This window comes from Podarcis erhardii (genome assembly GCF_964252035.2).
Source record: "Podarcis erhardii genome assembly, chromosome: Z".
Lineage (NCBI taxonomy): Eukaryota > Metazoa > Chordata > Lepidosauria > Squamata > Lacertidae > Podarcis > Podarcis erhardii.
This window is the reverse complement of record NC_138504.1, coordinates 24,832,479-24,859,919: the sequence shown is the minus strand read 5'-3', so window position 1 is coordinate 24,859,919 and position 27,441 is coordinate 24,832,479. Positions and strand designations below refer to the sequence as shown.

At 40.9% G+C, this 27,441-nt stretch overlaps 1 protein-coding gene across 1 annotated transcript in view; it reads left to right on the top strand.

Annotated features, from left to right (window-relative positions):
- The first annotated feature begins 3,633 nt into the window (after positions 1 to 3,633).
- The window catches only part of SMARCA1 (SNF2 related chromatin remodeling ATPase 1), a 47,150-nt gene continuing 23,342 nt past the window's right edge, over positions 3,634 to 27,441 (top strand). The window contains exons 1-16 of the mRNA XM_081846931.1: positions 3,634 to 4,015; positions 6,506 to 6,592; positions 11,883 to 12,049; positions 13,852 to 13,952; positions 14,057 to 14,157; positions 15,841 to 16,020; positions 16,605 to 16,760; positions 17,121 to 17,252; positions 18,225 to 18,293; positions 18,857 to 18,966; positions 20,037 to 20,263; positions 21,384 to 21,505; positions 22,023 to 22,175; positions 23,626 to 23,758; positions 26,406 to 26,554; positions 26,771 to 26,890. Of these exons, the coding sequence (XP_081703057.1) occupies positions 3,851 to 4,015; positions 6,506 to 6,592; positions 11,883 to 12,049; positions 13,852 to 13,952; positions 14,057 to 14,157; positions 15,841 to 16,020; positions 16,605 to 16,760; positions 17,121 to 17,252; positions 18,225 to 18,293; positions 18,857 to 18,966; positions 20,037 to 20,263; positions 21,384 to 21,505; positions 22,023 to 22,175; positions 23,626 to 23,758; positions 26,406 to 26,554; positions 26,771 to 26,890 (2,172 nt within the window). The 5' untranslated portion in view covers positions 3,634 to 3,850. The remainder of the gene's footprint in view (positions 4,016 to 6,505; positions 6,593 to 11,882; positions 12,050 to 13,851; positions 13,953 to 14,056; positions 14,158 to 15,840; positions 16,021 to 16,604; positions 16,761 to 17,120; positions 17,253 to 18,224; positions 18,294 to 18,856; positions 18,967 to 20,036; positions 20,264 to 21,383; positions 21,506 to 22,022; positions 22,176 to 23,625; positions 23,759 to 26,405; positions 26,555 to 26,770; positions 26,891 to 27,441) is intronic.

Below are 27,441 nucleotides of genomic sequence, written 5' to 3'. Positions count from 1 at the left end.
TAAATGGCCAAAATATTGGGAAATTCTGGAACAGGAAGGTGACAAATTGAAATTGCAGAGTTATGAGAAGCTTAAAGAGAAGGTGCGAGACTGGTTACATTATTTTCAAATAAGAGAGGCCTATAACCAGGATAAAAAAGTGGGTTTCCAGGTGGAAAAATCAAAGTTAGAGACAGAATTGTTAGAACCCAATGCTAAGATATTATCAAGAATGTACAATTTGCTGTTGAAATGGAATACTGAGGAAGAAACGGTTAAATTTGCTATGATAAAATGGGCACAAGATATAGGATATAACATTATGTTTGCTGACTGGGAGAAGTTGTGGACCACCGGGATTAAATTTACGGCATGTAATGCCTTAAGAGAGAATATTATGAAAATGATGTATAGGTGGTACATGACCCCAGTCAAGCTTGCAAAAATATATCATCTGCCCGACAACAAATGTTGGAAATGTAAAGAAACAGAAGGTACATTCTTTCACCTTTGGTGGACGTGCCCAAGGATCAAGGCTTTCTGGGAGATGATATATAACGAACTAAAAAAGGTACTTAAGTACACTTTCCCTAAGAAACCAGAGGCCTTTCTCCTAGGCATAGTCGGCCAATTGGTGTTAAAGAAGGATAGAAACTTTTTTATATATGCAACAGCAGCAGCAAGAATACTCATCGCAAAGCATTGGAAGACACAAGATCTACCCACTCTGGAAGAATGGCAGATGCAAGTAATGGAATATATGGAGATGGTGGAAATGACTGGCAGAATCCGAGACCAGGGAGAAGAGTTGGTGGAAGAAGATTGGAAGAAATTTAAAATTTACTTACAGAAATATTGTAAAATTTTTGAATGCTAATGGCATTGAAATGAATTGAAGGGGTTCTAGCAACGAGGCTAAAAATAAGATTGGATGGATAATTAGACAAATTAATTGGATATGAATTTGCTGAATTAATTTTTAACAGGGATACAAAAAAGGGAGATGTGAGGAAGTCAAGAAAATAAGTGAATCAAAGATGAGAAGTAAAAAGAGGGATTTTTGTGTTTTTTCTTCTTTTTAAATGTGTTTTTTCTTTTCTTTTTTGAAACTATTTTTCTTTTTTATGTATTTTATAATTTTGTTTTTTTTGTGTATTTGTTTTTCTTTTTCTTGTTTGTTGTCATCTCTAAAACTTAATTAAAAATATTTAAAAAATAAATAAAATAAAGCAAGATGAGCGCCGCAACCCCAGAGTTGGTCACGACTGGACCTAATGGTCAGGGGTCCCTTTACATTTACCTTTATGATAGGATAGGTGGCGCTGTGGGTTAAACCACAGAGCCTAGGACTTGCCGATCAGAAGGTTGGCGGTTCGAATTCCCGCAACGGGGTGAGCTCCCGTTGCTCGGTCCCTGCTCCTGCCAACCTAGCAGTTCAAAAGCATGTCAGAGTGCAAGTAGATAAATAGGTACCGCTCCGGCGGGAAGGTAAACGAAGTTTCCGTGCGCTGCTCTGGTTCGCCAGAAGCGGCTTAGTCATGCTGGCCACATGACCTGGAAGCTGTACGCCGGCTCCCTCGGCCAATAAAGCGAGATGAGCGCCGCAACCCCAGAGTCAGCCACGACTGGACCTCATGGTCAGGGGTCCCTTTACCTTTACCTTTATGATAGGATATCCTACATATTTACTTTTACAGTATTAAAAAGCATGTCCCTCCTTTCCTCAGCTGGATCAGGGCATGGAAGCTAATAATGTTTGACCCTTTCTTTTGCACCATTTTCTTGATCTAAATCACTAATGCAAGATCTTGTGACAGCTCCCTTCTGAGGGCAGACATGACTGGGGCGCCATCAAAAGGAAGGTTTTTAAATGTTAATGTCATGTCTTGCACTGCCAACAGAGCTTTCTCAGAGGACGGGGACAAAACTAGGATTATTTAGCTCTGTCTATCATTTCGTCTGACTCGTGTCTATTGTTGGAGCTTCTCAGCCCTCGGTCCTACCAGTCCTAATGGACCAAACAGCTGGGTGACAAATCAAGGCATCAGTCCTAAACTTTTACCTAGGAGTAAAACCCATTTCCTTTTGGGGAGATGTGTACAGGATCACAAAATAAATTGCATTAGTACCTGACCATGTTGAAACCTACACATTAAATTTGCTTTAAAAATTCAGACAAATAATTTTTTTTAAAAAAATCGATATGTTTGGAGTATTGAAATTTCCGCCTGCATACATCAATAGATATGACACATGCTTTATAGTTGAATACTGTGAAGATTAGTTTTCTGATTTCCTCGCCTGAAGGGTGGTACAGTATAGAAATTTAATTGTTTAAAAAGTTTGTAATGGCAGTTCAAGCTACGTGCTCCTCTTCATTTTTTCCCTATATCTATGGGTTTAAGGGCTCAACGTAAGGGAACTAGCCTCGGAAGTCGCCTTTACGCGTGCTCAGTTCGGTCCTTCCTCCCTCCCTCCCTCCCTCCCTCTCTCTCCGGGGTCACTCGCGCGTGTTCTGTTATGAGCGCTTGGAAAGAGCGGGGAACTGGGAAGGGGGGGGCGGGGCGGGAATCATAGCTGTCAACTTTCAGATTTGAAAATAAGGGATCAGCAGCCTCACCTGTCCCGGGGACAGTCTACGGCATATCTAACAATCCGGGATAGCAGCGGGATACGGCGCTGGAATAAGGGAATTTCCCCCCCCAAAAGGGGAAGGTTGACAGCTATGGGGGGAAATACAAATCTTCTTCGCGAGCATTAGTAATTAATTAATCAGTTTGGTGTTTATGCTAATCGTCAGTATGATAACATCATAAGTGTCGGAAGTTTAAAACTAAGGGAGGAAAACAACGAGCATGAGTTAAGACTGTCTGGATAGGGATCGGTATGCATGTAAGGCGATGGTGTAGCCATGATTTGAAGATTCCTTATTAACTTCTCCCTCCCTTGCAAACGTCCACTTTTTAAATTGCTAATAGGAAAAAACCTCAACCACCTCTCAACAGATTATCTATTGTTGCTTTAGCACCTAAACGCGCTGTAAATGTATAAAAGATAAAGGCAGTCGTCATAACAGACAAGAGGAACGTTGGAAGCAACACCTTCTGACCACTAGTATTTATTGTCTTTATAATATACATTACATACATATATGTGCTGTATGAAATCAAAAGACCGGACTGTTCACAAAAAAACAGCTGGTGAAATTCAAATATGGAAATAGGAAGTTTGTGTATGTGTTTTTTGGGGGGTGGGCGAGGGCTGTGGCTAAGCGCTACAGCATCAACAGCACATCCCTTGCGGGGCATTAGGACCCAGGTGCAATGTCTGCCACCCCCCCCCCTCAGAAAGCCTGGAAAGCTGCTGCCGACCAGTGTAGACAATACTGAGCCAGGTGGACCGTTAGTTTGATTTAAGCAGCTTCCCGCGCTCCTTATGAAAAAAACAATACGGAAAAAAAGAAAGCGAGGAAGGAACCTAGCACCAAAAATAAAAAATAAAAATGCTCAAGCGGGACTAAATGCTATTAATTAACCGGTATTGACTTATTAAAAGCGCGACGATGCCGTTGGAAGCAACCCTTAAAATTCTCCCTTGCAGTTTCCCAAAGGGGGAGGAGCCTCCTGTCTCGCGTCACGTGCTCCTCCGAACCATAACAACCACAACCTTGCCTTCCCATTCCCGCGCGCGCGAAGGCGCTCAGCGTCGTTCTCGCGGTTTCTTGCGATACCCGTCGCTGCCGAGGGAGGGCGGCGGGAGGAAAAGGAGGGGGAGCCAACGGAGGGGGGCGGGTTTTGAGGGGGTCCCTACCCCGCCCCCCTCCTGCCCCCACAACTCCTGCTCTACCGACCGGTGGTTGCCGAGACACAAAATGGACGCTGCCGAGGCCGACGTCGTTGTCCCGGTGGCGGCGACAGCACTGACAGCGGCTCCGGCCCCAGCCGCTGCCAGCCCGGGCTGCGAGGAGGTCGAGGAGGAGCCCTCCACCTCGGCCGCTTTCTCTTCATCCTCACAGGAGCCCGGCGGCCCAGAGGAGGTACGGCGCGGGAAACGGGGAGGAGGACGAGGGCGGCGGCGGCGGCCTCTAGATCGCGCGCCACAATCACCTCAAACCTCTGCGTATGCTCAGAGGAACACTTTATTTTCATTTTTTAACAACCCCACCCGGAACGCTAAGCTCCGGGGAGCCAGCATACGAAACTGCATCCGTCCTTTTGAGAGACCATACCCCCCCCCCACCTTACCCTCGCGCGCCCATTTCTTTATTTTTCGTTTACACCAAGGCTGCAGAACTAGCGGCCCTCCAGATGCGTCCTCCCCATCAGCCGCCCAGCCAGCATGCCCAAAAAGTGCTCGGGAATGACAGGAGCAGCTGTCCAGCACATCTGGAATGGAGGATCGCTGATCTTCATCAGCATAGCTGTCAACTTTCAGATTTGAAAATAAGGGATCAGTAGCCTCACCTATCCCAGGGACAGTCTATGGGATATCTAACAATCCGGGATAGCAGCGGGAAACGGCACTGGAATAAGGGAATTTCCCGCAAAAAAAGGGAAGGTTGACAGCTATGCCTCATCAGTCATTTTACGCCCATCGCGGTCAGGGACTTGGGAAGGTTTACCATGCTGAGTCCTTGCTTGCCTGAGTAATCTGCTGTTTGATACTTAATGTATGGAAGAAACGCCCTCAGGCGAAGTGTATATCCTCCAGGCACATGTTTATTCCACTTGTGGTGTGGGAGGGAGGGAGGGGTTGGCTTTGCGAGGGCTGATGCCAACCCATCATGTGCGGGTATTATGTGGCTTCCCAGGGGCACCGGGTTGGCTGCTGTAGGAGGCAGGACTAGAGCAAGGGTGAGGGACTTGTGGTTCCCAGTATGTGTTAGTTATTGCTTGTTGCATTTCTTTCAAGGAGCTAAAGGTGTTGAATGTATTTCTCTCCCCCCCCCCATTTTATCCTCACAACAACCCTGTGAGGTAGGATAGTCTGGGAGTGAGGGACTGGCCCAGTGAACTTCATGGCTGAGGCGGGGATTTGAACCCTGGTTTCCCAGATCTTAGTCCAGCATTCTATATCTGCTATACCATCTTCTCGGCTAATGACAGTGCTGCCTGAGATTGATGGTGTGCAGTAACTTCAGGAGCGTCACAATTTCCCCATCCTTGGTTTAAGATTCCTTGAAGGGCATCGAAAGGTCCTGGGAGCAGGACTGTGAAGGTCAGTTATGGTGGGAGAACCAAGCAGTCCTCCTTGCAAGTTCTTGACCTTCTCTTGCTTATGCCTAAATGCATTGGCGGCGGCTGTGCACTGAGGCTGTCCACAGGACAGGTTGAGAGCAGGAGTGGGGAAGCTGTGGTCCTCTAGGTGTGTTGGTACTGAAACTCCCATATTCTCTGACTATTGGTTATGCTGCCCAGGCTGATGGGATGTGGAGTTCAACAAAATCTGTAGACCATCAGGTTGTTTATTATTTTTGTTAACCATCCAGAGTGTGTTACAGCAATATAAACAAACAATACCACAATCAGTTAAATAAACACACAATCAGAAGAATAACTAACATAACCTAAAAACATAAAAAGCCAGGCAGATTCCATATAGTTAAACATTCTTTAGGAGTTTTCATTAGGTGCAGTTACCATCATTGGCCAGTTGCCCAGGTTCTACCTACTTTCTGTCCACTATGGGCACAGAGACCTGAAAAGAACAGGTGATCAGTTTAGTTTGCTGTTCTTGTATATCCACCTAAACTATAACTCATATTTAAGGTATGATTGTTGGCTTATTGTGGTTCAGCAGGAACAAGCAGCAATACTTGAGCATGTTGTAGTTGCTCAAGTTTTGCTCATTCCCAGCCCACCTGTCCATTCCTGCCCACCTGTCAAACTAGCCCAACCCCTGACCTAGAGAGTGATCTAATTTGTTTATTTATTTTACTTATATTAAGTAAACAAAGATGAACATTTTGAAACTGGAAGGTGTGCCTAATATATTTGTAACTAGTATCCATTCATTGCTGTTAATGATCTTATGGAATGGAAAATGTTCCTTGGAAAAAATAAAGCACTGGAATTTTCCCTGCCCCTGTGTAAGAGCCTAAAGAGCAACTTCAGGCATATCCAGTGCAATTTTGACTTCCCTTTTTCAACAGCCCACATGTCTCCCCTTGTTATACAACCATGTGTTTTTGAAATTTTCCTCAGTTTTAAAAGCAGTGCACAATATGTCACAGGGATGTGTTGCTGTTTGAAAATCTTAAGTTCAGATGCCCATAGGCACAACTACTTGTATCACTCTTTGAATCTTAAGCAATTTATGTGGTATCTGAGTGCAGGAAACTTTTCACAGTGTGGGTGGTGGAGGTATATGCATTGTTTTGAAAGCACAAACAAGTTCTTCCCTCATTTCAGAAGTTGCATTTTCTTGATTTTTACAGAGGCAATGGGGGCAGGGAGGTGAGTTGAATGGGGAATTTGGTCCTCCATTAGACACACAGTAATTGTAGAATTTGTCATTTTGTTTACAGAGAAATGATCCTCCATTTCAACTAAAGCCCCCTCCAAAGGCATCTAAATCTGAAAAAGATGTTGATCCAGAGTATGAAGAAAAGATGGTAAATTTTCTGATATAGCAGTTTATCTGATAATATATTTGTTACGTTTTTGTTGAGCTTTGGTTGTGGTGAAAAGAGAAGTAAAAATATTAGTATACATAATATTAACTGTTCTAAAATAAAACATATTGTTTTTCTAGACAGTTTTAGGAAGCTTTAAAGTGCATATATGTAAACATTAAAAAATATTATTTATTCATGATACCATCACAAAACAAATGTTTAACAGTCTGAGAGTAACACAAGGTGACATCATTTGAAATTAACCCAGACCCAAATAAAACTACATCATAAATGAACTTAAAATGCTGAATTTCCCTGGCAGATCACAACATGTGCCCTCCCTTTAAAGTTCCACTTTTAAGCAATATTTCAAGTAAAATAAATAAAAATAATACACTTGTATCTGAATAAAATTAGGATAATTTGATTGATGTTCATATATGCCAAAGTGAAAACAGCAAGCTATAACCCATTCAGGGGATCCTTAATACACCAAATCAATCACTAGAGCAAGTTTGTGTATGTAGTATGTGCAGCCTGATCCCGTGCATGCTTACGTGGAATTCAGTTTTCCCCTATCTCTGGCTTGCTCCCAAGTAATTGTGTGGTGAAATTTGAGGCATTTGTTTGTATCTTCACATATAATAAAGCTGAGGTGGAGGAGTCTGCTGTTACCCAAAAGAAGCATAAGACCCATCTTACTTTACTGCTTTCCATAGATTTTAGCAAATTTATCCCTTCCAACCCTATTTGTAGTATTGGACTTGGTCTGTTGGAAAACTGCTTAAAAGTTACAGAGTGCAATAAGGTAAGCCAATAAAAAGGGCAGGTTTTGGTCCACTTTTCTTTGTGCTCCTTTAAAATTAGATCCCTCTACCCCCATTTTATATGTGAACGGAGTAAGTGTGTGTTACACATAATTGTCTTACATGTCTTTTAAAATCCAAACAACATCTATTCTAGCTTCCGTCATTTGGTGTGAGAAGTTTTTACTACTGCTTAAAAAGTAAAAACATTTTCTCATGTCAGTAGCCTTGAGAGAAATCATTGTTTTGATTCTAAAACTGATGCTCAACAAATCTTCTTTTTAATATTCTAGTGATCTTTCCTTAGGATGATCATACACAAGAGAAGAGTAGACTACTGTACTACTTTTAAAGACTATGTGGAAGATGCAGTTTGTCAGAAAAGTGAGGAAAGCTGCACTTCTGAAATTCTCTCTTCCACACATTAAAAGTATAGAGTAACATTGTCCTCTATTAGATTGGGTTACTCTCTGTTGTTCAAACAGTGACTGTATTTGCATAATCAAATATTAGCTTAATAAGATGAGATAGGAACAAGCTTCATGCACAACCAGTTTGCTCATTCCTTTGCATGAGTGAGTAGAGAAGCCAGGAAGCTACAGTTAACAATAGCTTTCTATTATATCAGAATTGGGAAACTATGGTTAATGTCTTCCAAACAAGCCAGAATATGAAGCCATGATTTCAAGTTGGCTTCCAGATTCTGCCTTGTTTGGATGCCATTAACCATAGTTACCATTCCAGCCTGATTACATTACTTTTGGCAGCACTCAGTGGTTTTGTATTTCAAGCAAATCTGTAATTATGTTTGAAATTTATAGTAGCTTTTCACTTTTGCTAGAATGTTTCTTGGTAGAGAAAAAGAAGAGATTTTCCCTTGAGAGGGAAAACCCCTAAAGATGAAGATCACTGTTGACAATAAAGTTAAACAATTTGAATAAAATATAAAATAGTATAGTATAAAATATAAAATAGTATAGTATAGTATAGTACAGTATAGAACAGAGATAGCCAGTGTGTTACGCTTCAGATTTTGTGTGGACTGCTGCTACCACCATTCTTGATCACTAGCCATGCAGGCTGGTGTGATGAGAATTGGAGGGCACCATGTTGGCTATTGTGGTATAGAAAGACCTAATGCTTAGGATCTGTCGAGCGAAAGTATAGTACAACGTAAGAAAATATCCATATTAGAAATTCTTATTGATATGAATCTTGCTAAATAAGAATTAGCTCTGAAAGTCTACAGATTCCATTGAAGAGGAAACTGAATGATAACCAACATTTAATCATTCACTTGTTTCTATGAAATTCTGTCAAGAATTAACTTCAGCTGTCCAAGTATGATAACATTATAGCAGCCATCCTGCAGTTTCTCAGAGCTGCTAATGGAATCGGACTTTTCAGTTAGCCAGTATTCAAAATCTGCCTCAATAACTCCTGTAAGTAAGGAGACAAACATTAAGACAGTCTTCAAGTTAAAAACAGCTGACACCTGGCTGGTTTCCTGGTTCTTTGAAGGAGTTGTGTATTGTTGCTTCCAAGTTTGTAGAAAGATAGTGTGGTTGTAATCTTATGCACATTTACTTGGGAGCATTATTTCTAAATAGACGTGTAGGATATTATTGTGTGCCTACTACAGAGTGTATGCTATTTTTGGACTTGAAGAAATTTGTATCTCCCCTTTGCTCATTCTTTAAAACCTTAGCTTCAGCATACTTCCTGAGCAGTGTCTCAAAAAGACAGAAAAGCAAAGGAAGAAGTAACCAGAAAATACAGGAAGCTCTTGCTTATTATTCTAAATAGAGCTCTGCTCAGTTTTAGTCTGTTCTTTTTCAAATCCTGTATGTTAAATGTTTTCCCCCACAAAAGGCCTCAAAGCATCAAGAAATTTTATGCTGTGTTATGTTGCCCTCATGTGGTGAAATGTTATGCTATCCTCCTTTTTAGCTTAAATTAAAATAAACTGCTTAGCATTTGTATATACATGAATGTTTGTTGTCCATTTATCCAAATATAAAAAAATATGCCCAAACCCCACTACACGCATGGCTGATTCAGATAGCTGGAGTTTTCCCATATCTTTGTTTGTTTGTGCTTTGCTGGTTGACTGCAACTATTTTCAGATGGAAAACGTAGAGGAAGGTGGGGAGAGAGATCGGCCAGAGAGCAGGAGAAATCAGACAGATCAGTTTTTCCTTTCTCTTTTCATTTGCAGGTTGGCTGTAGCCATTTTAGGAAGAAACCATGGCGGGAGGGGAGAGAAAGATGGATGTCCCAAGGGTGACTGATCCAAGGTCACTCAGTGGGTTTATGGCTGAATGAGGATTTGAGTCCAGATCTTCCCTGTTCTAGTCTGACATTTGTCATAGTCTAGTTTCCAGGCTTTGGTCTCTAGTGGGAGGGGACAGAAGCAGCTACAGATAGACTTGTAGAGCTGGATAATGATAAATATTGCTACCATGCTGGAGATGGGAAGCAGAGAAAGTGTGGCTTGTTAGTAGTCACCTAGTGTGTTTGTGACAGAGACAGAATTTGAACTCTGGACTTCTTGGTTCACAGTGTAAGCATGTATACTCCTAAGCGTGCTTTTATATATGTTGGCTGGGGCAAGCCAGTCAGATGGGTGGGGTACAAATAAAAAAAAAATGTTGTTACTCATCTTAATGGGGCTTATTCTTAGGTAAATGTGTATAGGATTGCAGCTTTATTTTCATAGCCACTACAATTCACCAGCTGTTTCTTACTTAGGCCATCCTTACAAAAGAAGAACTGTGTAGCATATGCCATGAAACCATGGGGCTGTCACAGTACCATATGTCACTGGTCCAATGCATGTTGCAGGTCACATTCTGGATCTTGTTTTCTCAACTTGGCAGAAAGGGTAATCTGAAGATGGGGAATATTGACATCAGTTGCTTGTCATGGTCAGATCACTTCCTGTTGAGATCTAGACTTTCAGCACCCTTTCCTCTCTGCAGAGGCAGTGGACCTTTTGGAATGGTCCGCCCTCAGCGGCTAATGGAGCCAGTGGATTTCAAGACAGTTCTGTGGAATATTCTGGCTGATATGAAGGGTGCTCCTGTCTAAGCGCTGGCTGACCTCTGGAACATCTGAATAGATTGGGCTGTTGATATGATCGCTTCTGGGTGCCCTTTCCTGCTTCGTAGAGCCATATTGGTTCCCTGGGTGGCACCACTTTGCAGTGGTTCCACTTCTACTTGGATGGGGACTGCTCTTTGGCTCCATGGAACCTTCAGTGGGTATGCTGGACTGTTGTCTTGCCTTGATAATGGACTAGATGAGAGCCAACACACTGAAGCTCAATCCAGATAAGAATGAGGCACTCTTAATGGGTGGTTCCCTAGACAGGATGGATGGGAGGTTGCTTGCTCTTGATGGGGCTATACTTCCTTGGATGAAGTGTGTAACCAACCTGGGGGTACTTCTGGATCTTTTGCTGTCACTTAGAACTCAGGTGGCCTCACGGGTGTGGAGTGCTTTCTATCAGCTTTGGCTGGTAGCCCAGCTGCACCCATAATCTGGACAGTGATAATCTAACTACTGTTATCTATGCTTTGGTAACTTCTAGGTTAGATTACTGCAATGTTAGATTACTGCAATGTGTTATACGTAGGACTGCCTCTGAAGACAGTTCAGAAACTTTGGCTGGTGCAGATTTCAGTGGCCAGGTTCCTCACAGGGCAAGACAATTTGAGCATGTTACACCAATCCTGGACTGACTGCATTGGCTGCCAATTAGTTTCCAGGCCCAATTCAAAGTGTTGGTTTTGAACTATGAAGTTTTACATGGCTGAGGATCTCAATACCTCAGGAACTACCTCTTCCCAAAGAACCTACTGGGAACCTGCGATAATAATCTGAGGCCCTTCTTGGTATGCCTCATCCATGAGAGGTCCAAAGGGTGGCAGTATGAGAATGGGTCTTTTCTGCAGTGGCTCTCCCTTTGTGGATGCTCTCTCCAGGGAGGTTCACCTAGTGACTTTATTATACACTTTTAGGTGCCAGGCAAAAACATTCTTCTTCAATCAGACCTTTGGCTGATTAACATCCTCTATCCTTTTAAATGTGTTAATGGGAGGGTGTGTGTTACTGGTTTGTTTATGCTCTTGTTTTTATTATGTAATTTGTGTTTTTATCTTGTATTTTTCTGAGATTTTTCTGAGATCTTCAGGTTTACACTACAGAAGTTGAGAAAATATTGTATTCTTGATTAGGAAGTGTGCAGTTTATATTGCATTTGATATATTATTTTGCTGCCATGCTTCTTTATGAATGGATTCTTGTAAGGCTTTGAGGTATTTTAAAAGTTTCAAAATGTATTTTTGTACTCTCTTGTTTGGTCATTTTTCTACACTGCATTTGCCCACTTTGTGAGGATATTTTCTGAAAAAGTGAAATACAAATGTATAAAATAAAGATAAATGAAATAAATACTGTGTTTGTTGCGTTGAATATAGAAAACAGATCGAGCCAAGAGATTTGAATTCCTGTTGAAGCAGACAGAACTCTTTGCACATTTTATTCAACCTGCGGCGCAGAAATCACCAACATCTCCCCTGAAAGTGAAACTTGGACGACCACGAATAAAAAAGGATGAAAAGCAGAGCTTACTTTCGGCTGGAGAGTATGTCTTTTTAATTTAAATTACTGTTTGATATTAAATGCTATGTGTGTTTAATGCAGTGCATCTTTTATATGCAAACCTGTACAGGTAACTTGCAATTTACATGGGAGTTACTTTCCTGGCCATCAAACATATAAGCAAAATTGCCTAAAGCTAGAACACTCCCGGAAAACCATAAAAACCCTAGAAAACCTAAAAAGAGTAAGCTATCATGTCAGTGACTGTGACTTTGTGGTACAGCCTCATCTTGCAATTAACCTTTGCCATAATATGCTCCTGGAATGGAAGATGCTCTACTTGAGGCTCCCGGGGTGTCTCCTTGCCCATGGCAACTGGACCACACCTACTATGCAGAACCTGTCTCCTCTTGATTTAGGTTTGCTGCTGGGGCAAGGATCATGGCTCGAGCCTTCATTAAAAGGGGTTCTGTGGTCTAGCTTCTTAGGCTAGGGTGAAGCTGATTAAGCTGATAGTTTGGGCTCTGATACCTTTGCTGCAGCCTGCTGCTTACCCTGCCTGTCCCTGCAGCTTGGCTGCCTCAGGACTGTGTTATTCTCCAGCTCTGTGCTGGACGAATCATGGCTTTTATGCATGACAAGGGTAGGGTGTGGTTTGAGAGAGTGAAAGTGCCATCTCTTGAAGCTGAGATGGCCAGCAAATTCAGGCATGGGGAGAAGAGAGCCAATGAGGATTTTTTTTGCCCTTTACTGTTTTGGGATTGTGCACTGCCACTAGGCCCATTTCATAATCCATACAGGTATCTATGTAGATGAAAAATAAAATCAATTCCCTATGTTCTGTCTGTGTTTTATACTGTGAGCTGTCACCTCAGAGAAACAGAAGACAGAAACTTGGTTTCAGGATGAGATGAAGCAAGGCCATTCTCCATGGTGTGAACCTTAGGTATAAAAACAATTTTTCCTCAGTTCCAACATGGAACTAAGGAAATTTGTATACAGAGAAAGAGTGGAATGGTGTCAGAGATGCAGTCCCTCCCTGTAAGCCAGGAATTGGCATGGGGAGAAGAGAGCTAATGAGGATTTTTTTTGCCCTTTACTGTTTTGGGATTGTGCACTGCCACTAGGCCCACTTCCCTTCTTAGGCCCACAAAGGTCTACCCTCCAGTGAGAAGCACCTCTCTCTGGCCAATCCTGGGTTTTTGTTTTCCAGTAGAATTCGAGGTGCGGGGACTTAATAGCGGGAGGATACCCTCTTCAAGTATGAACACCCTCTGTGGTCATAGATCAGGCCTGTTGGGCAGATTGAAGCAAACCATGACCTCACTGGCCTTTGCAGTATCTGCCTCATGGCCACTGCTGAGGATGGTTTTTGCTTTGCTGGTCTTGGCACCCAGGAGGCTCCTCAAACCACCGTGCCTCCTCAGCATGACTTTGATGCATGGCTTGAAGAATTGTCCAAGATAGTTGAATTCAGCAGCTCTAGAGAGGTGAAAAGATGGTAGGCATAATGTCCTGACACTGGTCTAAATTCATCCTCCTTTCCTGTCCCATGTATGAGAAGTAGCCCCAAAAGGTAGTGAAGAGAGAAAAGAAGGGCTACCAAACGTGTGAGGAAATGGCTGATTGAGTAGGCAGGAAGGAACTGGGGCAGGGGCTGTCCCACCCTTTAATGAACATGTTTCATATCCACATAGTCCTTCCTTGTGGAGTGAGTTAGAGGAGCAACTTATTTGAGATTCCTTGCTCTACTACAGGAAAAAAGGCAGGACTTTTGTGGCATACAAAAAAGTCCTTGTGGAAAGCACATCATAGGTTTGACTAGTTTCTTCATTTTTTCTTCAGTTATCGCCATAGGCGCACAGAGCAAGAGGAGGATGAAGAGCTACTTTCAGAAAGTCGAAAAACCTCAAATGTGTGTATTAGATTTGAGGAATCGCCTTCGTGTGAGTATATTTATTAAAATCTTTTTCCATTTTCTTAAACGAGTTAGGAAATAATATTATAATCAAGCATATAGATAAAAAGTCACATTTTATGTGCTTTGCAGATGTTAAAGGAGGAACGTTACGAGACTATCAGGTTAGGGGGTTGAACTGGATGATCTCCCTTTACGAAAATGGCGTGAACGGCATTTTGGCAGATGAAATGGTAAAAGGCTTTCTTTTTGGAGTACATCTTTGGGGGTGGAAGTGAAGTGTATATCTCTTGGAAGAAGACAATTCTCCAAGCAGAAAAAAATGGTTTTAAATAAAAATGTAATTCTCATTGAAGTCAGTGGCCATAAGCCAGATGTGGACCTCGAATGATGTCTGCCTTGTCAAATCCTCAAACTACTTTTTAAACGCTCATGAATTTAAAGAACAGTTTTAGATTGGAGTCCACATTTCCTATGCTTTAAGTAATCCAGGTGGTTTTAGAACAACTTTGGGAATAAGTCTCTTCAGCGTACTTAGCCCATAATTATTAGCTAATTGGAGAATATTTGGAGTAAGATTTTAAATCCATTGTCTTCAGATATCATACAGCTATTACTAAAAGCAATGGTGTTTCTTATTATCTTTGTGATTCTGATAAGCTATGATTCCTAATAAGCTAGTCAGATGAAACTGGTTAGAAGAATGTGACTCCCTGATGGCATTCATGGAAGAACAAATTTATCCTGTCATATGTCCATGTTAGTCATTTGTGGTGCCTGATTGGGGTGACAGGAAAGAAGAACCAATTGACCCTCAGTTTACTTGAGCTTTCTGTCTGGTTGTCTCTACATGACTGTTGCTTGCCCCAGGTAATGAAAGTAATTAATGGCTGCTAAGATGACAACTATAAATAAATGGTTGCGAACTGTTCCCAACCCTTATTGAAATAAATAGTAAATGTCCCATTCATTTTCTTAGTTGTGAATTGTGCTGCCAGTTAAGGCATAATGATCTTGGTCTAATAAATCATGGTTTATTTGATCAAGAGTGTTGTATTATGAGCACCACAATACATTGCTTTTGGAGTTCGTTAAGCAACACTTTCCCATAACATCTGAACTGGGAAACTGGTTTATTAATCTTGAACTACGGACCAGGATCTGATCTTGCTTTCATTTTATTTTTATAGTTCAGGATTAATAAACCAGAGTTTCCTGGTTCAGATGAAATGGGAAACTACGGCTTAATAAACTGCAGAATTAATACTGTTGTGGCATAGAAGACGAGAGAAGGCAGCACAATGCTTGCTCTCTCTGACAAACCATGATGTGTTAGATGAAGATCACTATGTCTAAACTGACGTACTATTGACTGAGCTCATGAAAGATTTCTCATGGGTTCATTGACAGCAGGTCTGTTGAACTTTGGTGGAAATAGAATTCAGTATGGTGACAGAGGAGATAAGTATCACAACTTGCCTGCCATTAGCATTTCCTAGTATTATGTGGGCATTTTCTCTTTGGTATGTAGAAAATTTACTGAACTCAGAGAGTCAAGGAATAACAATTGTGTGTAATTCAAAGAAAAGATGCATAATGCATAGCAGTAGTACAGAGACTCAAATATTCAGTTGTAACATAGCTAAGAGCAAAATGTAATTAAAAAATTCATTCTCTGTAATAATTCATGCATATTGCAGAGGAATGCTTATGAGAAGCTGTAGTTTTAATATCTCAAAACAAACTCTAACCAGAGTTGTAATTTGCATATTGCAATATATTGAAATTATGGCAGATTTCTATTCCATAAATTGTACCATGTTCGTAAACTTTTCTACTCATTATTATAAATGGAAATCAGTTCAGTGCTGCTAACAATGATGCATAACTTTAAATAATTTTTAATACTATTGTAGGGTCTAGGAAAGACTCTGCAAACAATTGCATTGCTGGGCTATCTGAAACATTACCGAAACATTCCTGGCCCACACATGGTTCTGGTCCCCAAATCGACTTTGCACAACTGGATGAATGAATTTAAACGCTGGGTTCCATCTCTACGTGCCGTTTGTCTCATTGGAGACAAGGATGCCAGGGTAAGTGAGCACTATGTAAAGAAGTGACTTGCTTTTCAAGTTGGGAGTGTAATGCCTTTCCGCCATTGCATTTGTATAGCATCATAATTGTGCACAGCAGTTTACAGGTTAAACCACACATCACTAATGTTCTTCTTGTTTTACTATGATTTTGTTTTTTAACTTTTTATCAGATTTTGTATGGCTGTGTTGTTTATTCTTGCTAGCCCCCTCAGACTCCGTTTGGAGAAGGGGTGGGATATAAAAGTTTTGTATGTATTAATGAATGACATACTTCATTTTAAGATGCATATGTCACACCAAGGTTCATCTGAGAAGAGGCATTCACTTATCCCTCCCCTCCTTTATTTTTAAATATATATTTGTCATCATTGATTTTTATTTATTTACTGGGGGGGAGGTGAGTCATCGTATTAGCCTTTATGGAACTTGATTTCCTCCCCACCTTCCATTTCTTCTTCATTTTTGTGAAATGCTTTCCCCTTATAACTAGTATATGGCTGCAGCAGCAGCTTCCAAATGAGTTAGGTGGCCCTATTCAGCTTACCTATCTAGAAGTGTTTACCATGTTCATTTTTCATTAGGCTGCTTTTATCCGCGATGTTATGATGCCTGGAGAGTGGGATGTGTGCGTTACCTCCTATGAAATGGTAATTAAAGAGAAGTCTGTTTTCAAAAAATTCAACTGGAGGTATCTGGTGATTGATGAAGCCCATCGAATCAAGAATGAAAAATCTAAGGTGAGCCTAAGCTTTATTTCTGTAGATACCTAGAGAAATACTACAGAATACTAGGATAGTGGAAAAATCTGGTAACTCTTGAATGGAAGGATAACTTTTTGTAGGAAGCAATAGGAAGTAAAAAAATAGGAAGTTAAAAAATAATTCCTTTCAGAATGGCAGGCAAGGAAAAAATGAAGAATTTAAAACACTAACTGTTACATCTGAACTATTAATAATGCTTGTAATTATTATCTTAGGTTATGGGAGTTTGGAGCTTCATTTTGAAATACTTTGTATGTACTTTCATTTGTAAAAAATGTATCCTGGAGTATGGTAGTAATGTAGTAGTAACAAGTGCTCTTCTAAAAAATTTCCTAGCTCTCTGAAATTGTTCGAGAGTTCAAGACAACAAATCGGTTGCTATTAACAGGAACTCCCTTACAGAATAATCTTCATGAACTATGGGCATTGCTCAATTTCCTTTTGCCTGATGTCTTCAATTCTGCAGAGGTGAGATTGTACATTATGTTAAAGTCCTATTTTTTGGTTTTGCACACTTTATATGGTAACCTAACTTTTGCCAATAATTTAAGTTATCTTTTTATCATATTATAATGGTTTACATTCTTAAGAGAAGGTAAATGAATAGAGAGGGAAGTTAGGGAAAAAATTATATAGCAGATTCTTAATACAGTGGTACCTCTGGTTGCGAACACAATCCATTCCGGAGGCCCATTTGCAACATGAAAAGAGTGCAACTCGCAGTGGCGCATCTGCGCACAGGCAGGTTGTATTTCGCCACTTCTGTGCATGCGCGTGACGTCATTTTGCGTTTCTGCGCATGCGTGAGCGGTGAAACCCGGAAGTAACCCTTTCCGGTACCGTGGGGCATAACCTGAAAGAATGTAACATGAAGCGGACGTAACATGGGTATGACTGTACTGTTACATAGTGAAGTTGCATAATGAGCAACTGAAATGGTCACTGTGGGTAGAGGACATTTTACAGGAGGAGAGGGACTAAATCGTCATTGCATCTTTCAGATGCAAGTATTAGTTTATAGTATTTGTGTATCTGAACTGCATTCTTTCCTATTGACTTAGCTTTTAGTCAGTGTACTCTACACGAGCATTTGAAGGGAGGGGTAGGTGGAACTGCTTTGAGAAGTTGGTTCAGCCACTTTGGGCCACATTTTAAGTGGATCTGCACATTATATGAGACATAGGGATGCTTTTCACAATTTGTAACAACATTTGCTTGTGCCTGTTCACGTACGCCCCCATGCTAGTGATGCACATCTGTGGCAGAAATATAATAATGTCAGGGCATAGGTATGCTTTACTAGATGTTAAAGAAGGGAAGAACTTGACACACTGTTTCCAGTGGACAGTTTCGTTTCTAGTTTACTAAAATTTCCCCTTGAGTTTTGAAAGTACAAACACAGTAACAACAAACCCAGTAACAACAACATAATTTTTACAGGACTTTGATTCATGGTTTGACACTAAAAATTGCCTTGGTGATCAAAAACTTGTAGAGAGACTTCACGCGGTAAGTATGGCAATTCTGCTTTCTGAAATAAATTTAATTTCTCTTCCATTGTATTGTACGAATAGTATATTATTCTTAGCGTAACATCTTAATGTACGTTTCTGAGAAATGTGTTGTGCATATTGTGATGTGATATAAGACAGAATTTGTGGAATTCTGGTGAGGCAGCCATTTGTTTACTACTTATTAACATAACTATTAATGTGTGCCTTTGTGTCTTTTCCCAACAGAAGCAAAGCATTCAGTTATTTATACTATACACTCAGTAAATGTATTTAGAATGAGGCGCATATTGAAACTTCCCTTTCACAATTTGTGATACCAAGGTCTTTAGGAGATACATTCTGTGTACGGGGGTTCTAGTTGCTCCTGTTGCTCCTAGAAACACCATGAGAAATGGTCATGTATTCTGCATGCTCTCCCACCTCAAGTAGCCTCAAAAAATTAGGATTAGGAAAAGGCATCACAAGAGCAGTATAAGAAGTCTAGGACACTGGCAAAACAAATACTTGAAATGCTGACTTGTAGCAATGTGTAAAATGTGTTGATGTGTTGATTTTTAGGTTTTGAAGCCATTTTTGTTACGGCGTATAAAAGCTGAGGTGGAGAAGAGCTTGCCACCTAAAAAAGAAGTAAAAATTTATCTAGGACTCAGCAAAATGCAGAGGGAATGGTAAGATTCTTTTTTAAAATTTAATTTAAAATCAGTCTATTATGCTGGCCTAACATAGTGCCTATAACATATTAACAGTAACCTTCAAAGTAGGCTTCAAACCTACATATGATTTAAGCTACACATTCATTAAACTGCCTTGGGCAAGCTACCACATCTCAGTCCCAACCCTGCACCTTAGTCTGTAATAGAAAAATAATAGTACTGACCTACCTTACAGTATTATAGTAAATATTACTGAGACAATGTATGTGAAGCACTTTGTACACTTGAAATGTACTATATAAATGCTAAGTATTATAATCCATACAGGTATCTATGTAGATGAAAAATAAAATCAATTCCCTATGTTCTGTCTGTGTTTTATACTGTGAGCTGTCACCTCAGAGAAACAGAAGACAGAAACTTGGTTTCAGGATGAGATGAAGCAAGGCCATTCTACATGGTGTGAACCTTAGGTATAAAAACAATTTTTCCTCAGTTCCAACATGGAACTAAGGAAATTTGTATACAGAGAAGGAGTGGAATGGTGTCAGAGATGCAGTCCCTCCCTGTAAGCCAGGAATTGCCTTGCGGGTGTGTGATGAAGGAGGCAGCATATCTCTTGGCTACCACTTTAGTATCCAGATTCAGTAGCTTTGGGGCAGGATGTTGTGTTTGAGTTAAGCTGGACATGGGTATTTGTGTTTCACTATGGTCGTGTATCAGGGCTTCCTGCCCATGCTTGGCCCATAGTAGCACTTCAGGATAAACTCAACTGGGGGCTTCAGAATGTGCAGAAACTTGTCCCATTGTTTCCTATCTTTCTCCTAGTCTGTGCTTGGAGTGGCCTCCCTGTCCCCAACCACTGTCAAATCTGATGGGTGTGCAGCTAGTGCTAATAAATCTTTGTTAGAATCACATTTTGCAGAAAAATAAAATAATATTAGAGACGCAAACCACACTTAAATAAATGCCAGTTGCCACTGTGTAAATACGTAAAGCACTGGGATTTAGATGCCTTCATATTTGTATGCTTTCATACGTCCAAGGACAAAGAGTTGTTTTTAAATTGTCCAATAACCTTTTAGGTATACCAAGATTCTAATGAAAGATATTGATATCTTAAATTCGGCTGGAAAAATGGATAAGATGCGGCTGTTGAACATTCTGATGCAGCTGCGGAAGTGCTGTAATCACCCATACCTCTTTGATGGTGCCGAGCCTGGCCCACCCTATACCACTGATACTCATCTTGTGACCAACAGTGGCAAAATGGTTGCTCTGGATAAATTACTATCAAAACTCAAAGAGCAGGGTAAGAAGGGCTTGTTATGAGTCACTGTTCATTTAGAAATGTATTTCGTCATTGTGGCGTGACCAGGTAAACAGAACCCTAGGTGAAACTATGAGGGAAAGAAATTTTAAGCTTCTCTGGTGGATCCCACTGAATGAAAAGGGGCAAATGGGATGTTTTTCTGGATGCAGCCTAGATGGGGAAAAACCTGGAGTCAACTGGGGAAGAGTGCAGATTTAGTTCCCACTGCGGGTGGTCTATGAATTTATCCCTTTTAATTTATCCATCTATTCATATGGCAAAGAATACAGTGCCTAAAAATGGGGACCTTAAAGTAATGTATTGGGAACAAACCCTGCCATTACTCTTGTAGAAGACCTGGCCTTCAACAGGGCAGCCCAAGGTGATGTACAATATGTCTGTGTTCTGCAGAGGCACATATTGCACCTACCTAGGGTTCCACACCTTAGCCAAATAGATGTGTACAAAGTGGTATTTTAAATGGACAAAAAGTAGTGGGCTGCAATTATCAGGATCTAAAATTGAGAAGACCAGTTGTTACTGCTGTAGACCTTTGGGGTGGAATTCCTGAGACTAGGGAGATGCCAGTGAAGCAGAAGACATCAGATTGGAATGGGGAAAGTCAGTTTTTAGTACAGTGGTGCCTCGCAAGACGAAAAGAATCTGTTCCGCGAGTCTCTTCGTCTAGCGTTTTTTTTCGTCTTGCGAAGCAAGCCCATTGATGGCTTAGCGGATTAGCGCTATTAGCGGTTTAGCGGCTTATCGGCTTAGCGGATAAGCGGCTTAGTGGCTTAGAAAAAGGGGGGAAAAGAAACCCGCAGGAACTCGCAAGCCCATAGGAAATTCGTTTTGCGAAGCACCTCCAAAATGGAAAACTCTTTCGTCTAGCGAGTTTTCCGTCTTGCGAGGCATTCGTCTTGCGGAGCACCACTGTATGGGGAAGGGACTTAGGAACTGAGAGAAAGTTATAGAGGGGAAGGAGCAGTACCAGAAGCTGTAGAAGAAAGGATAGAGTGAAATGGAGAGGCAGTGTATGGGACAGAGAACACACTTTTATTTAATGTAAGTGTAAGTTCAGCAGTGTGATGAATTGTTTCCTTAGAACTTATTTGTCTCTCAGGTTCCAGAGTTCTCATTTTTAGCCAAATGACCCGTCTGCTGGATATACTGGAAGATTATTGTATGTGGCGGGGCTATGAGTATTGTCGATTAGATGGGCAAACACCACATGAAGAGAGAGAGGTGAGAAGGATTTATGTAGCTCATTGGATTTTCATTCCATTCTATCCTGGAGGCATGTTGGAGCCTTGACAGTAGCTGTCCAGTTGCTCTTATACGGTGGCTAGTCATTTCTCTGTTGGCATTTAAGCTTCCCTGAGTGCTATCTTGCTAAATAAGGATTTATTTTATGGCATGCCTTATAAACAGGGATTGATCTAGGGTTATTAAATGGTCCTTTGAGTTTCTTTCATATCATTCAGTCTTCTAATTTGTGTTTAAACAGTCAAGTGAAAGATGCATTTACACAGTACCTGTGAGGAATAAGCATCTAGAAGGTTATCTGTGATTCATTGGTTCAGGGGGCCTTGTGGTACTAGTGAAGTTGAAGGAAATTATTTTGATTCACGGTGATCTTACTTTGTCCATATTTAGCCCAACAGCTTTTCCAGGGAAAATAAGCAACTTTTGCAATTTTAATACCCCGTAAACAGGTTATTTTCATGAAATCCCCGCAATTTAAATTGTTTTCCCTTTATAGGAAGCAATAGACACCTTTAATGCTCCCAACAGCAGAAAGTTTATTTTTATGCTGAGTACAAGAGCTGGAGGCCTGGGGATTAATTTAGCAACAGCTGATGTTGTTATCCTCTATGACTCTGACTGGAACCCACAAGTCGATCTACAAGCAATGGTGAGTACTCTTGGTATGTCTCATGCAAAGCTAGAGTTCCTACTGTAGTGACAACAGGATAGTTAGAACTGATAGGCTGTGCCTGTGGAGCTGAGAGGCAGGCTTGGAGCAATCTTTCAGAGAGCCAAGAGCCTAGGAACCTGGCTTTGGCTTGCTTCATGTGTAATAACAAACAGGTGTGGGTGAATATAAGAGGAAGGGGAAGCACCTGGGCCTATCTTTCATAATACCAAATCATGGTTGGTGTTAAAATCATAAAATCATAGTTGGAAGGGAACCTGAGGATCATCTAGTCAAACCCCCTGCAATGCAGGAATATGCAGCTGTCCCTTAGGAGATCGAACCTGCAACCTTGGTATCATCAGCACCACACTATAGGTATGAATAGGACCTGCAGCTGTGAGCCCATAACAACTGCAGGGATCCAGGGAAGAAAAAAATGTCCAATTTATTCCCTGTTAAGAGGAGGAGTAGCTGTCTATTCAGTTGTGGTAGATTTGGCAGTGGACTGGGGAATTTATCCCAAGGAGCTATGCAAGAGTTAAAGGATGAAGTGGAGTCTTAGTATCTCAATATAGGGGTCTGTCAAATGCTCAAAGACAGAACATAGGTACACACATAGAAGTGCCAATGCAGTGCAGCACATTGTCACACTGATGCATTTGGGCATAGCCACATTGCACAGACCCGAAAGAGAACAGTTAACAGAATATTTCTGAATGTGGATAATGCAGCAGTTGCTAAACCTTAGTTGACTAGGAAATCCATTTTTAAAAAAATGGATAAAGAAATAAATGGATATCTATATCCACTTTTCTGCTTTTTTTAAGCACTTAGGCTGTTGTATTTCCTCTAAAATCATAACAAAATAACAAATAAATAATTAAATAAATATTAAAACAGAAGCACATAGAAGCCAATCATTTGGGAGAGCTAAAACACTATTAACAATCTGAGATAGTGGTGGGGAACATGTTGGCCATCAGATGTTGTTGGACTCCCAGCACCCATCAGCTTCTGTCAGGATATAGGACTATGGGTGTTGCAGCCCAGTAAATATCCTTTGGAAGGCTACCTGTTTCCCATGCTTCAACTAAGGTGAAGGCCTGCCGAAAAAGCAAAAGTTTAAAAGTGGTATCTCATGCTGTTAAAGAAAAAAATAAGTAGATTTTGCAATGGCTTGCCCCAGTTCAAGTCTTGGTGCAGCTGCTGCCGTTAAAATTGAGAAAAAGAGAAAACAATAACAAGCTGCTTATGTTAATACATGCCAGCTTTGAAGGAGTTCTAAAAATAGGGTAAACAATTAAAATAAACAACAATGAAAAATATTTTCATTTGTGCTAACCTTAATAATTACAGAGCAGTGTGTGGTTTTTTTTCCTTCTGTCAGAATTTCAATTACAGATGTGCCAGGATGCTTTTATTTAAATTTGCTATTTTTGTGATTTAGGATCGAGCACATCGTATTGGTCAAAAGAAGCGAGTTCGAGTATTCCGACTTATCACAGACAACACTGTTGAAGAGAGAATTGTAGAGAGAGCTGAGATAAAACTGAGGCTAGACTCAATAGTTATACAGCAAGGTACTGCGTAATATTTAACTGTTAGTGGCTAAATAGTCGCTCACCTGGGGCTCTGGGTGGGCGGCATTTGCCGCATGGCACGGCCGCGGCTGGTCCGGGGAGCCTGTCACCTTCCTACGTGGCCGGGGGAGTGGATGGTCACCTGGTGCCACCCCCCTCCAGCTGCAATGGACCTCCAGGTAGGGGTGGTCAGTGCCTGCAAGGCCCATCAAGGGGAAGAGCATGGGGGCTGAGCCCGCCCCTGGCATATTTAAGGGAGCGGCCAGGTGCAGGCCACCCTCTTTGTAGATCGACACAGGATTTTCCCACCCGCTCAGACTGTTAAGGGATTGTCCATTGGGGAAAACGGGCAAGCTTGCTACGGCTTATGTGGTTGCCATATTCGGGGATAGGGAGGAATTTTCTCCTACAAACGAACTGGCCAGCTTGCAGGTTTTTGCCTACCTCATAGCATCCGTCACAACTTTGGTGGATAAGGCATTGGGTGAGTTCTTTGTTTCAAGTGAACCCTGTTAGAGGGGTCCAAGAGGAGTGACTGTCTGGGAGTCCACAGGGAGACAAATAGGCCAATTCAATTCTCCCAATGGCGGCCTGTGCAGTGTCATGGCACCCAATCCATGTTGGGGGCGACTTAGCAGCACAAGGTTGACCCCACTGAGTTCCTATCAGGTAGCAGGCAGGCTGCCTGTTGCTGGATACATGCCCATTGCCATAGCCAAACCTCCTTTCCTGTAATCAATAAAGTTGTGGCATAATTCAACTCAATACCAGGCTCTTGTGTCCATTCTGGAGGCCCTCCCTGCACCGGCCGCGGTCATCATGTGCCTGAGGCGGCAAATGTTTGTCATGAAAAGGAATAGATAGTTAGATAGATATTCTAGTAGAGTGTTTTGCAATGCACCTTGGAAACCCAGCTTTTAATTTTTTTTTGCTGGGCAAGCCGCTATCTGATCATCTCTGTTTCATGTCATAAAAAAGAGTCACAGTGCCAGTTGTCATCCCACACACAATTATTTTGGAGAGATGAGTGAGTTGTTATACAAACAAAAAGCAATTATTTAAGATAAAATCAGGCTCTTTCGTAGCAAGGATATTTCAGCATAGATAATTATTGGCCACTCTTTACTCATTCACGCAGAAGACCCTCAAAACCAACAGGCTTTTTATGGTTAGGATATGTAAAGTGTTACTCTAATCATTGACTTAATGTTAGCAAAGATTAATTTTGTAAAGCAGATTAGAACTTAGCTTTCAGCTGGTGAAAGCTCTATTGAAGTAGTTGAAACTTTGTGACTATGAAACATTATGTAGGTCAGGCATCCCATTTGTTATCAAGTTTTTTTAAAAAAGAAATGAAATATATAAATGCTGGGTGGGCAACATAAAACTCATAAGCCATACATAAGCTCAGGGGATTTTTCTGCAGTCTGCAACATCTTTGTTAGAATGTCAGCTTTTGGATACTCTAGGTACTTAAGGATTCCAGGGGGATGTTCTAAAAATACTGTGTGAAATAATTGGGATTGGAAACAAAAAATGGTTGTAAAAGAAGACTATTTTCTTTGCTCAACATCTCTTCTGATTTTGAAGTTGTAAAGATTTTCAAAGCCTGTCTCATATTTTTCACATATGAACCAGAATATTGCAAAATAAATGCTTTTGTCCACAAATGTTGGTTGAATGGCCACTGTGGTCATAAAAATATCTAAGTTATGTTAATGTAATACAGCTGAAACACGCTGAATGCTCACCATCCTTCTATCTTACATTTCTGATGTGCCCCCTCAATGCCAAACAAGTATGTTATGTTCCTTAGCAGCGACAGCAAGGCAGAGGTGGCAAACCTTCGGCCCATGGACCAGTCTTGGCTTGCCACAGAGTCATGAAGCCATCTTCCCCAGACTGCACCACTTCCATCAGCTGATGTCACTGGGGACATCAGATAGTGGTGGGAGGAAAGGATTTAATACTGCATTGGCTGCATGCCTATTCCTATCATCTGATGAACAAGGATTAAAGTACATTGCAAAAGCCCTGTTTGAAGCAGCTTGTGCTTCAAAAGTCAGTGGATGGGGAGTGACAGCAGTGAGGTGGGCAAGCACCTACCCTGCTGCCGCTGCCCATTCACTTACTTAAAGAAGAAGTGCCTGAAACAGGACACTTATGTTTCAAGAGGCTGAAATGGGAGTGTAGGGGCTGTCTTAAAGCCTTTGTAAATCTCCCCACGTTTCCCTTTTAAACCTCAGATTGTCCAGGCTTGTAGGAGGAATGTTGCAAAGCCGTAGAAGAGATTTTGTCAGGTGGGCATCCTCACCCTCTGGTCAAATTTGGCCTGTTAGGCTGATCCTGATAAGTTTCTGATCCATGGAACCAAAAAGTTCTCCATCTCTGAAGTAAGAAAAAATGCTCAAGAGTTAGTTTGATGAATCTATAAAATCTATTTAATGTGATGCTTACTTTAGCTCATTACCTACACCTATAGAAATTATTTTTAAAACTTATGCATTTTTGGGTTGTAAATCATGTATTAGGATTCATTCTTACCCCTCTGCCTTACTACAGGTTCTAACTGGTGTCCCTTTATAACTCTGGTATGAAAAAGCTGAGAAGTTTTGCATTAAAACTGTGACTTTGTTTCCTGTGTCAGGGAGACTTATTGATCAGCAGTCTAATAAACTGGCAAAAGATGAAATGCTACAGATGATCCGACATGGAGCAACACATGTATTTGCTTCCAAGGACAGTGAACTGACTGATGAAGATATTACCACTATTTTAGAAAGAGGTGAAAAAAAGGTGAGAGGATTTGGATGGTGCTGTATGTTACCATTACTTTCATTGTTGCTCATCTTCTGTCTCTATAAAAATCATCTGCTTTGAATTAAGAAAAAAGAATCAAGTCTGTCTGACTTAGCTTTTGAAGTATCTTATCAAATCAGTTTTTATGTTTTATTGATGAAAAATGGCTTTTCTAAAGATTAACTTCATTTTATTTTTGGTGGCCTGCTTTAGACAGCTGAAATGAATGAGCGTTTGCAAAAAATGGGTGAGAGCTCTCTCCGAAACTTCACTATGGACACAGAAATGAGTTTGTACAATTTTGAAGGTGAAGATTATAGAGGAAAACAAAAGGTACCTTTCTGCTGTACTGATAAGTATAAATGTGTTTGCATTGTACTGTTAAGTGAATAAAGTTCCACTTCAAAGAGGTTAACAACAAACACTCCTAATATTCAGAGCAGGTTATGTAGGGAAGATGTAGGATTTCAATGTACTCCCCCCGCCCCTTTGGTTCACTTTACCTATAGCACTTTGTAGGGGCATTAACCAGGCTTAGAGTATATCTATCAAAAAGAAAGAGTCCTGAGAAAACATCTTTCTTTTGATGCCTGGAATTTGAACATTCAGAGAAAACAAATGAAGCTTGCTGTAACAAGACATAATTGTATGTTTCACATTAGAAAACTAACTCAGTTCACTTACCTGTTTTTGAGGGAGTCCATAATAATGTAACATGTATTCAGCATGAACACTGTAGAACTGTTGCATATGCAGAGGAAAAAATACTGTAAGACAGAAGTTAAAAGGATATGTAGGCAGATTGAGAGGCCTCTGTTCAGAAAGATACTAGAATGGGATTCTGTCCATAATGTGAGGGAATAATAACTGTGAAGAGATGAATG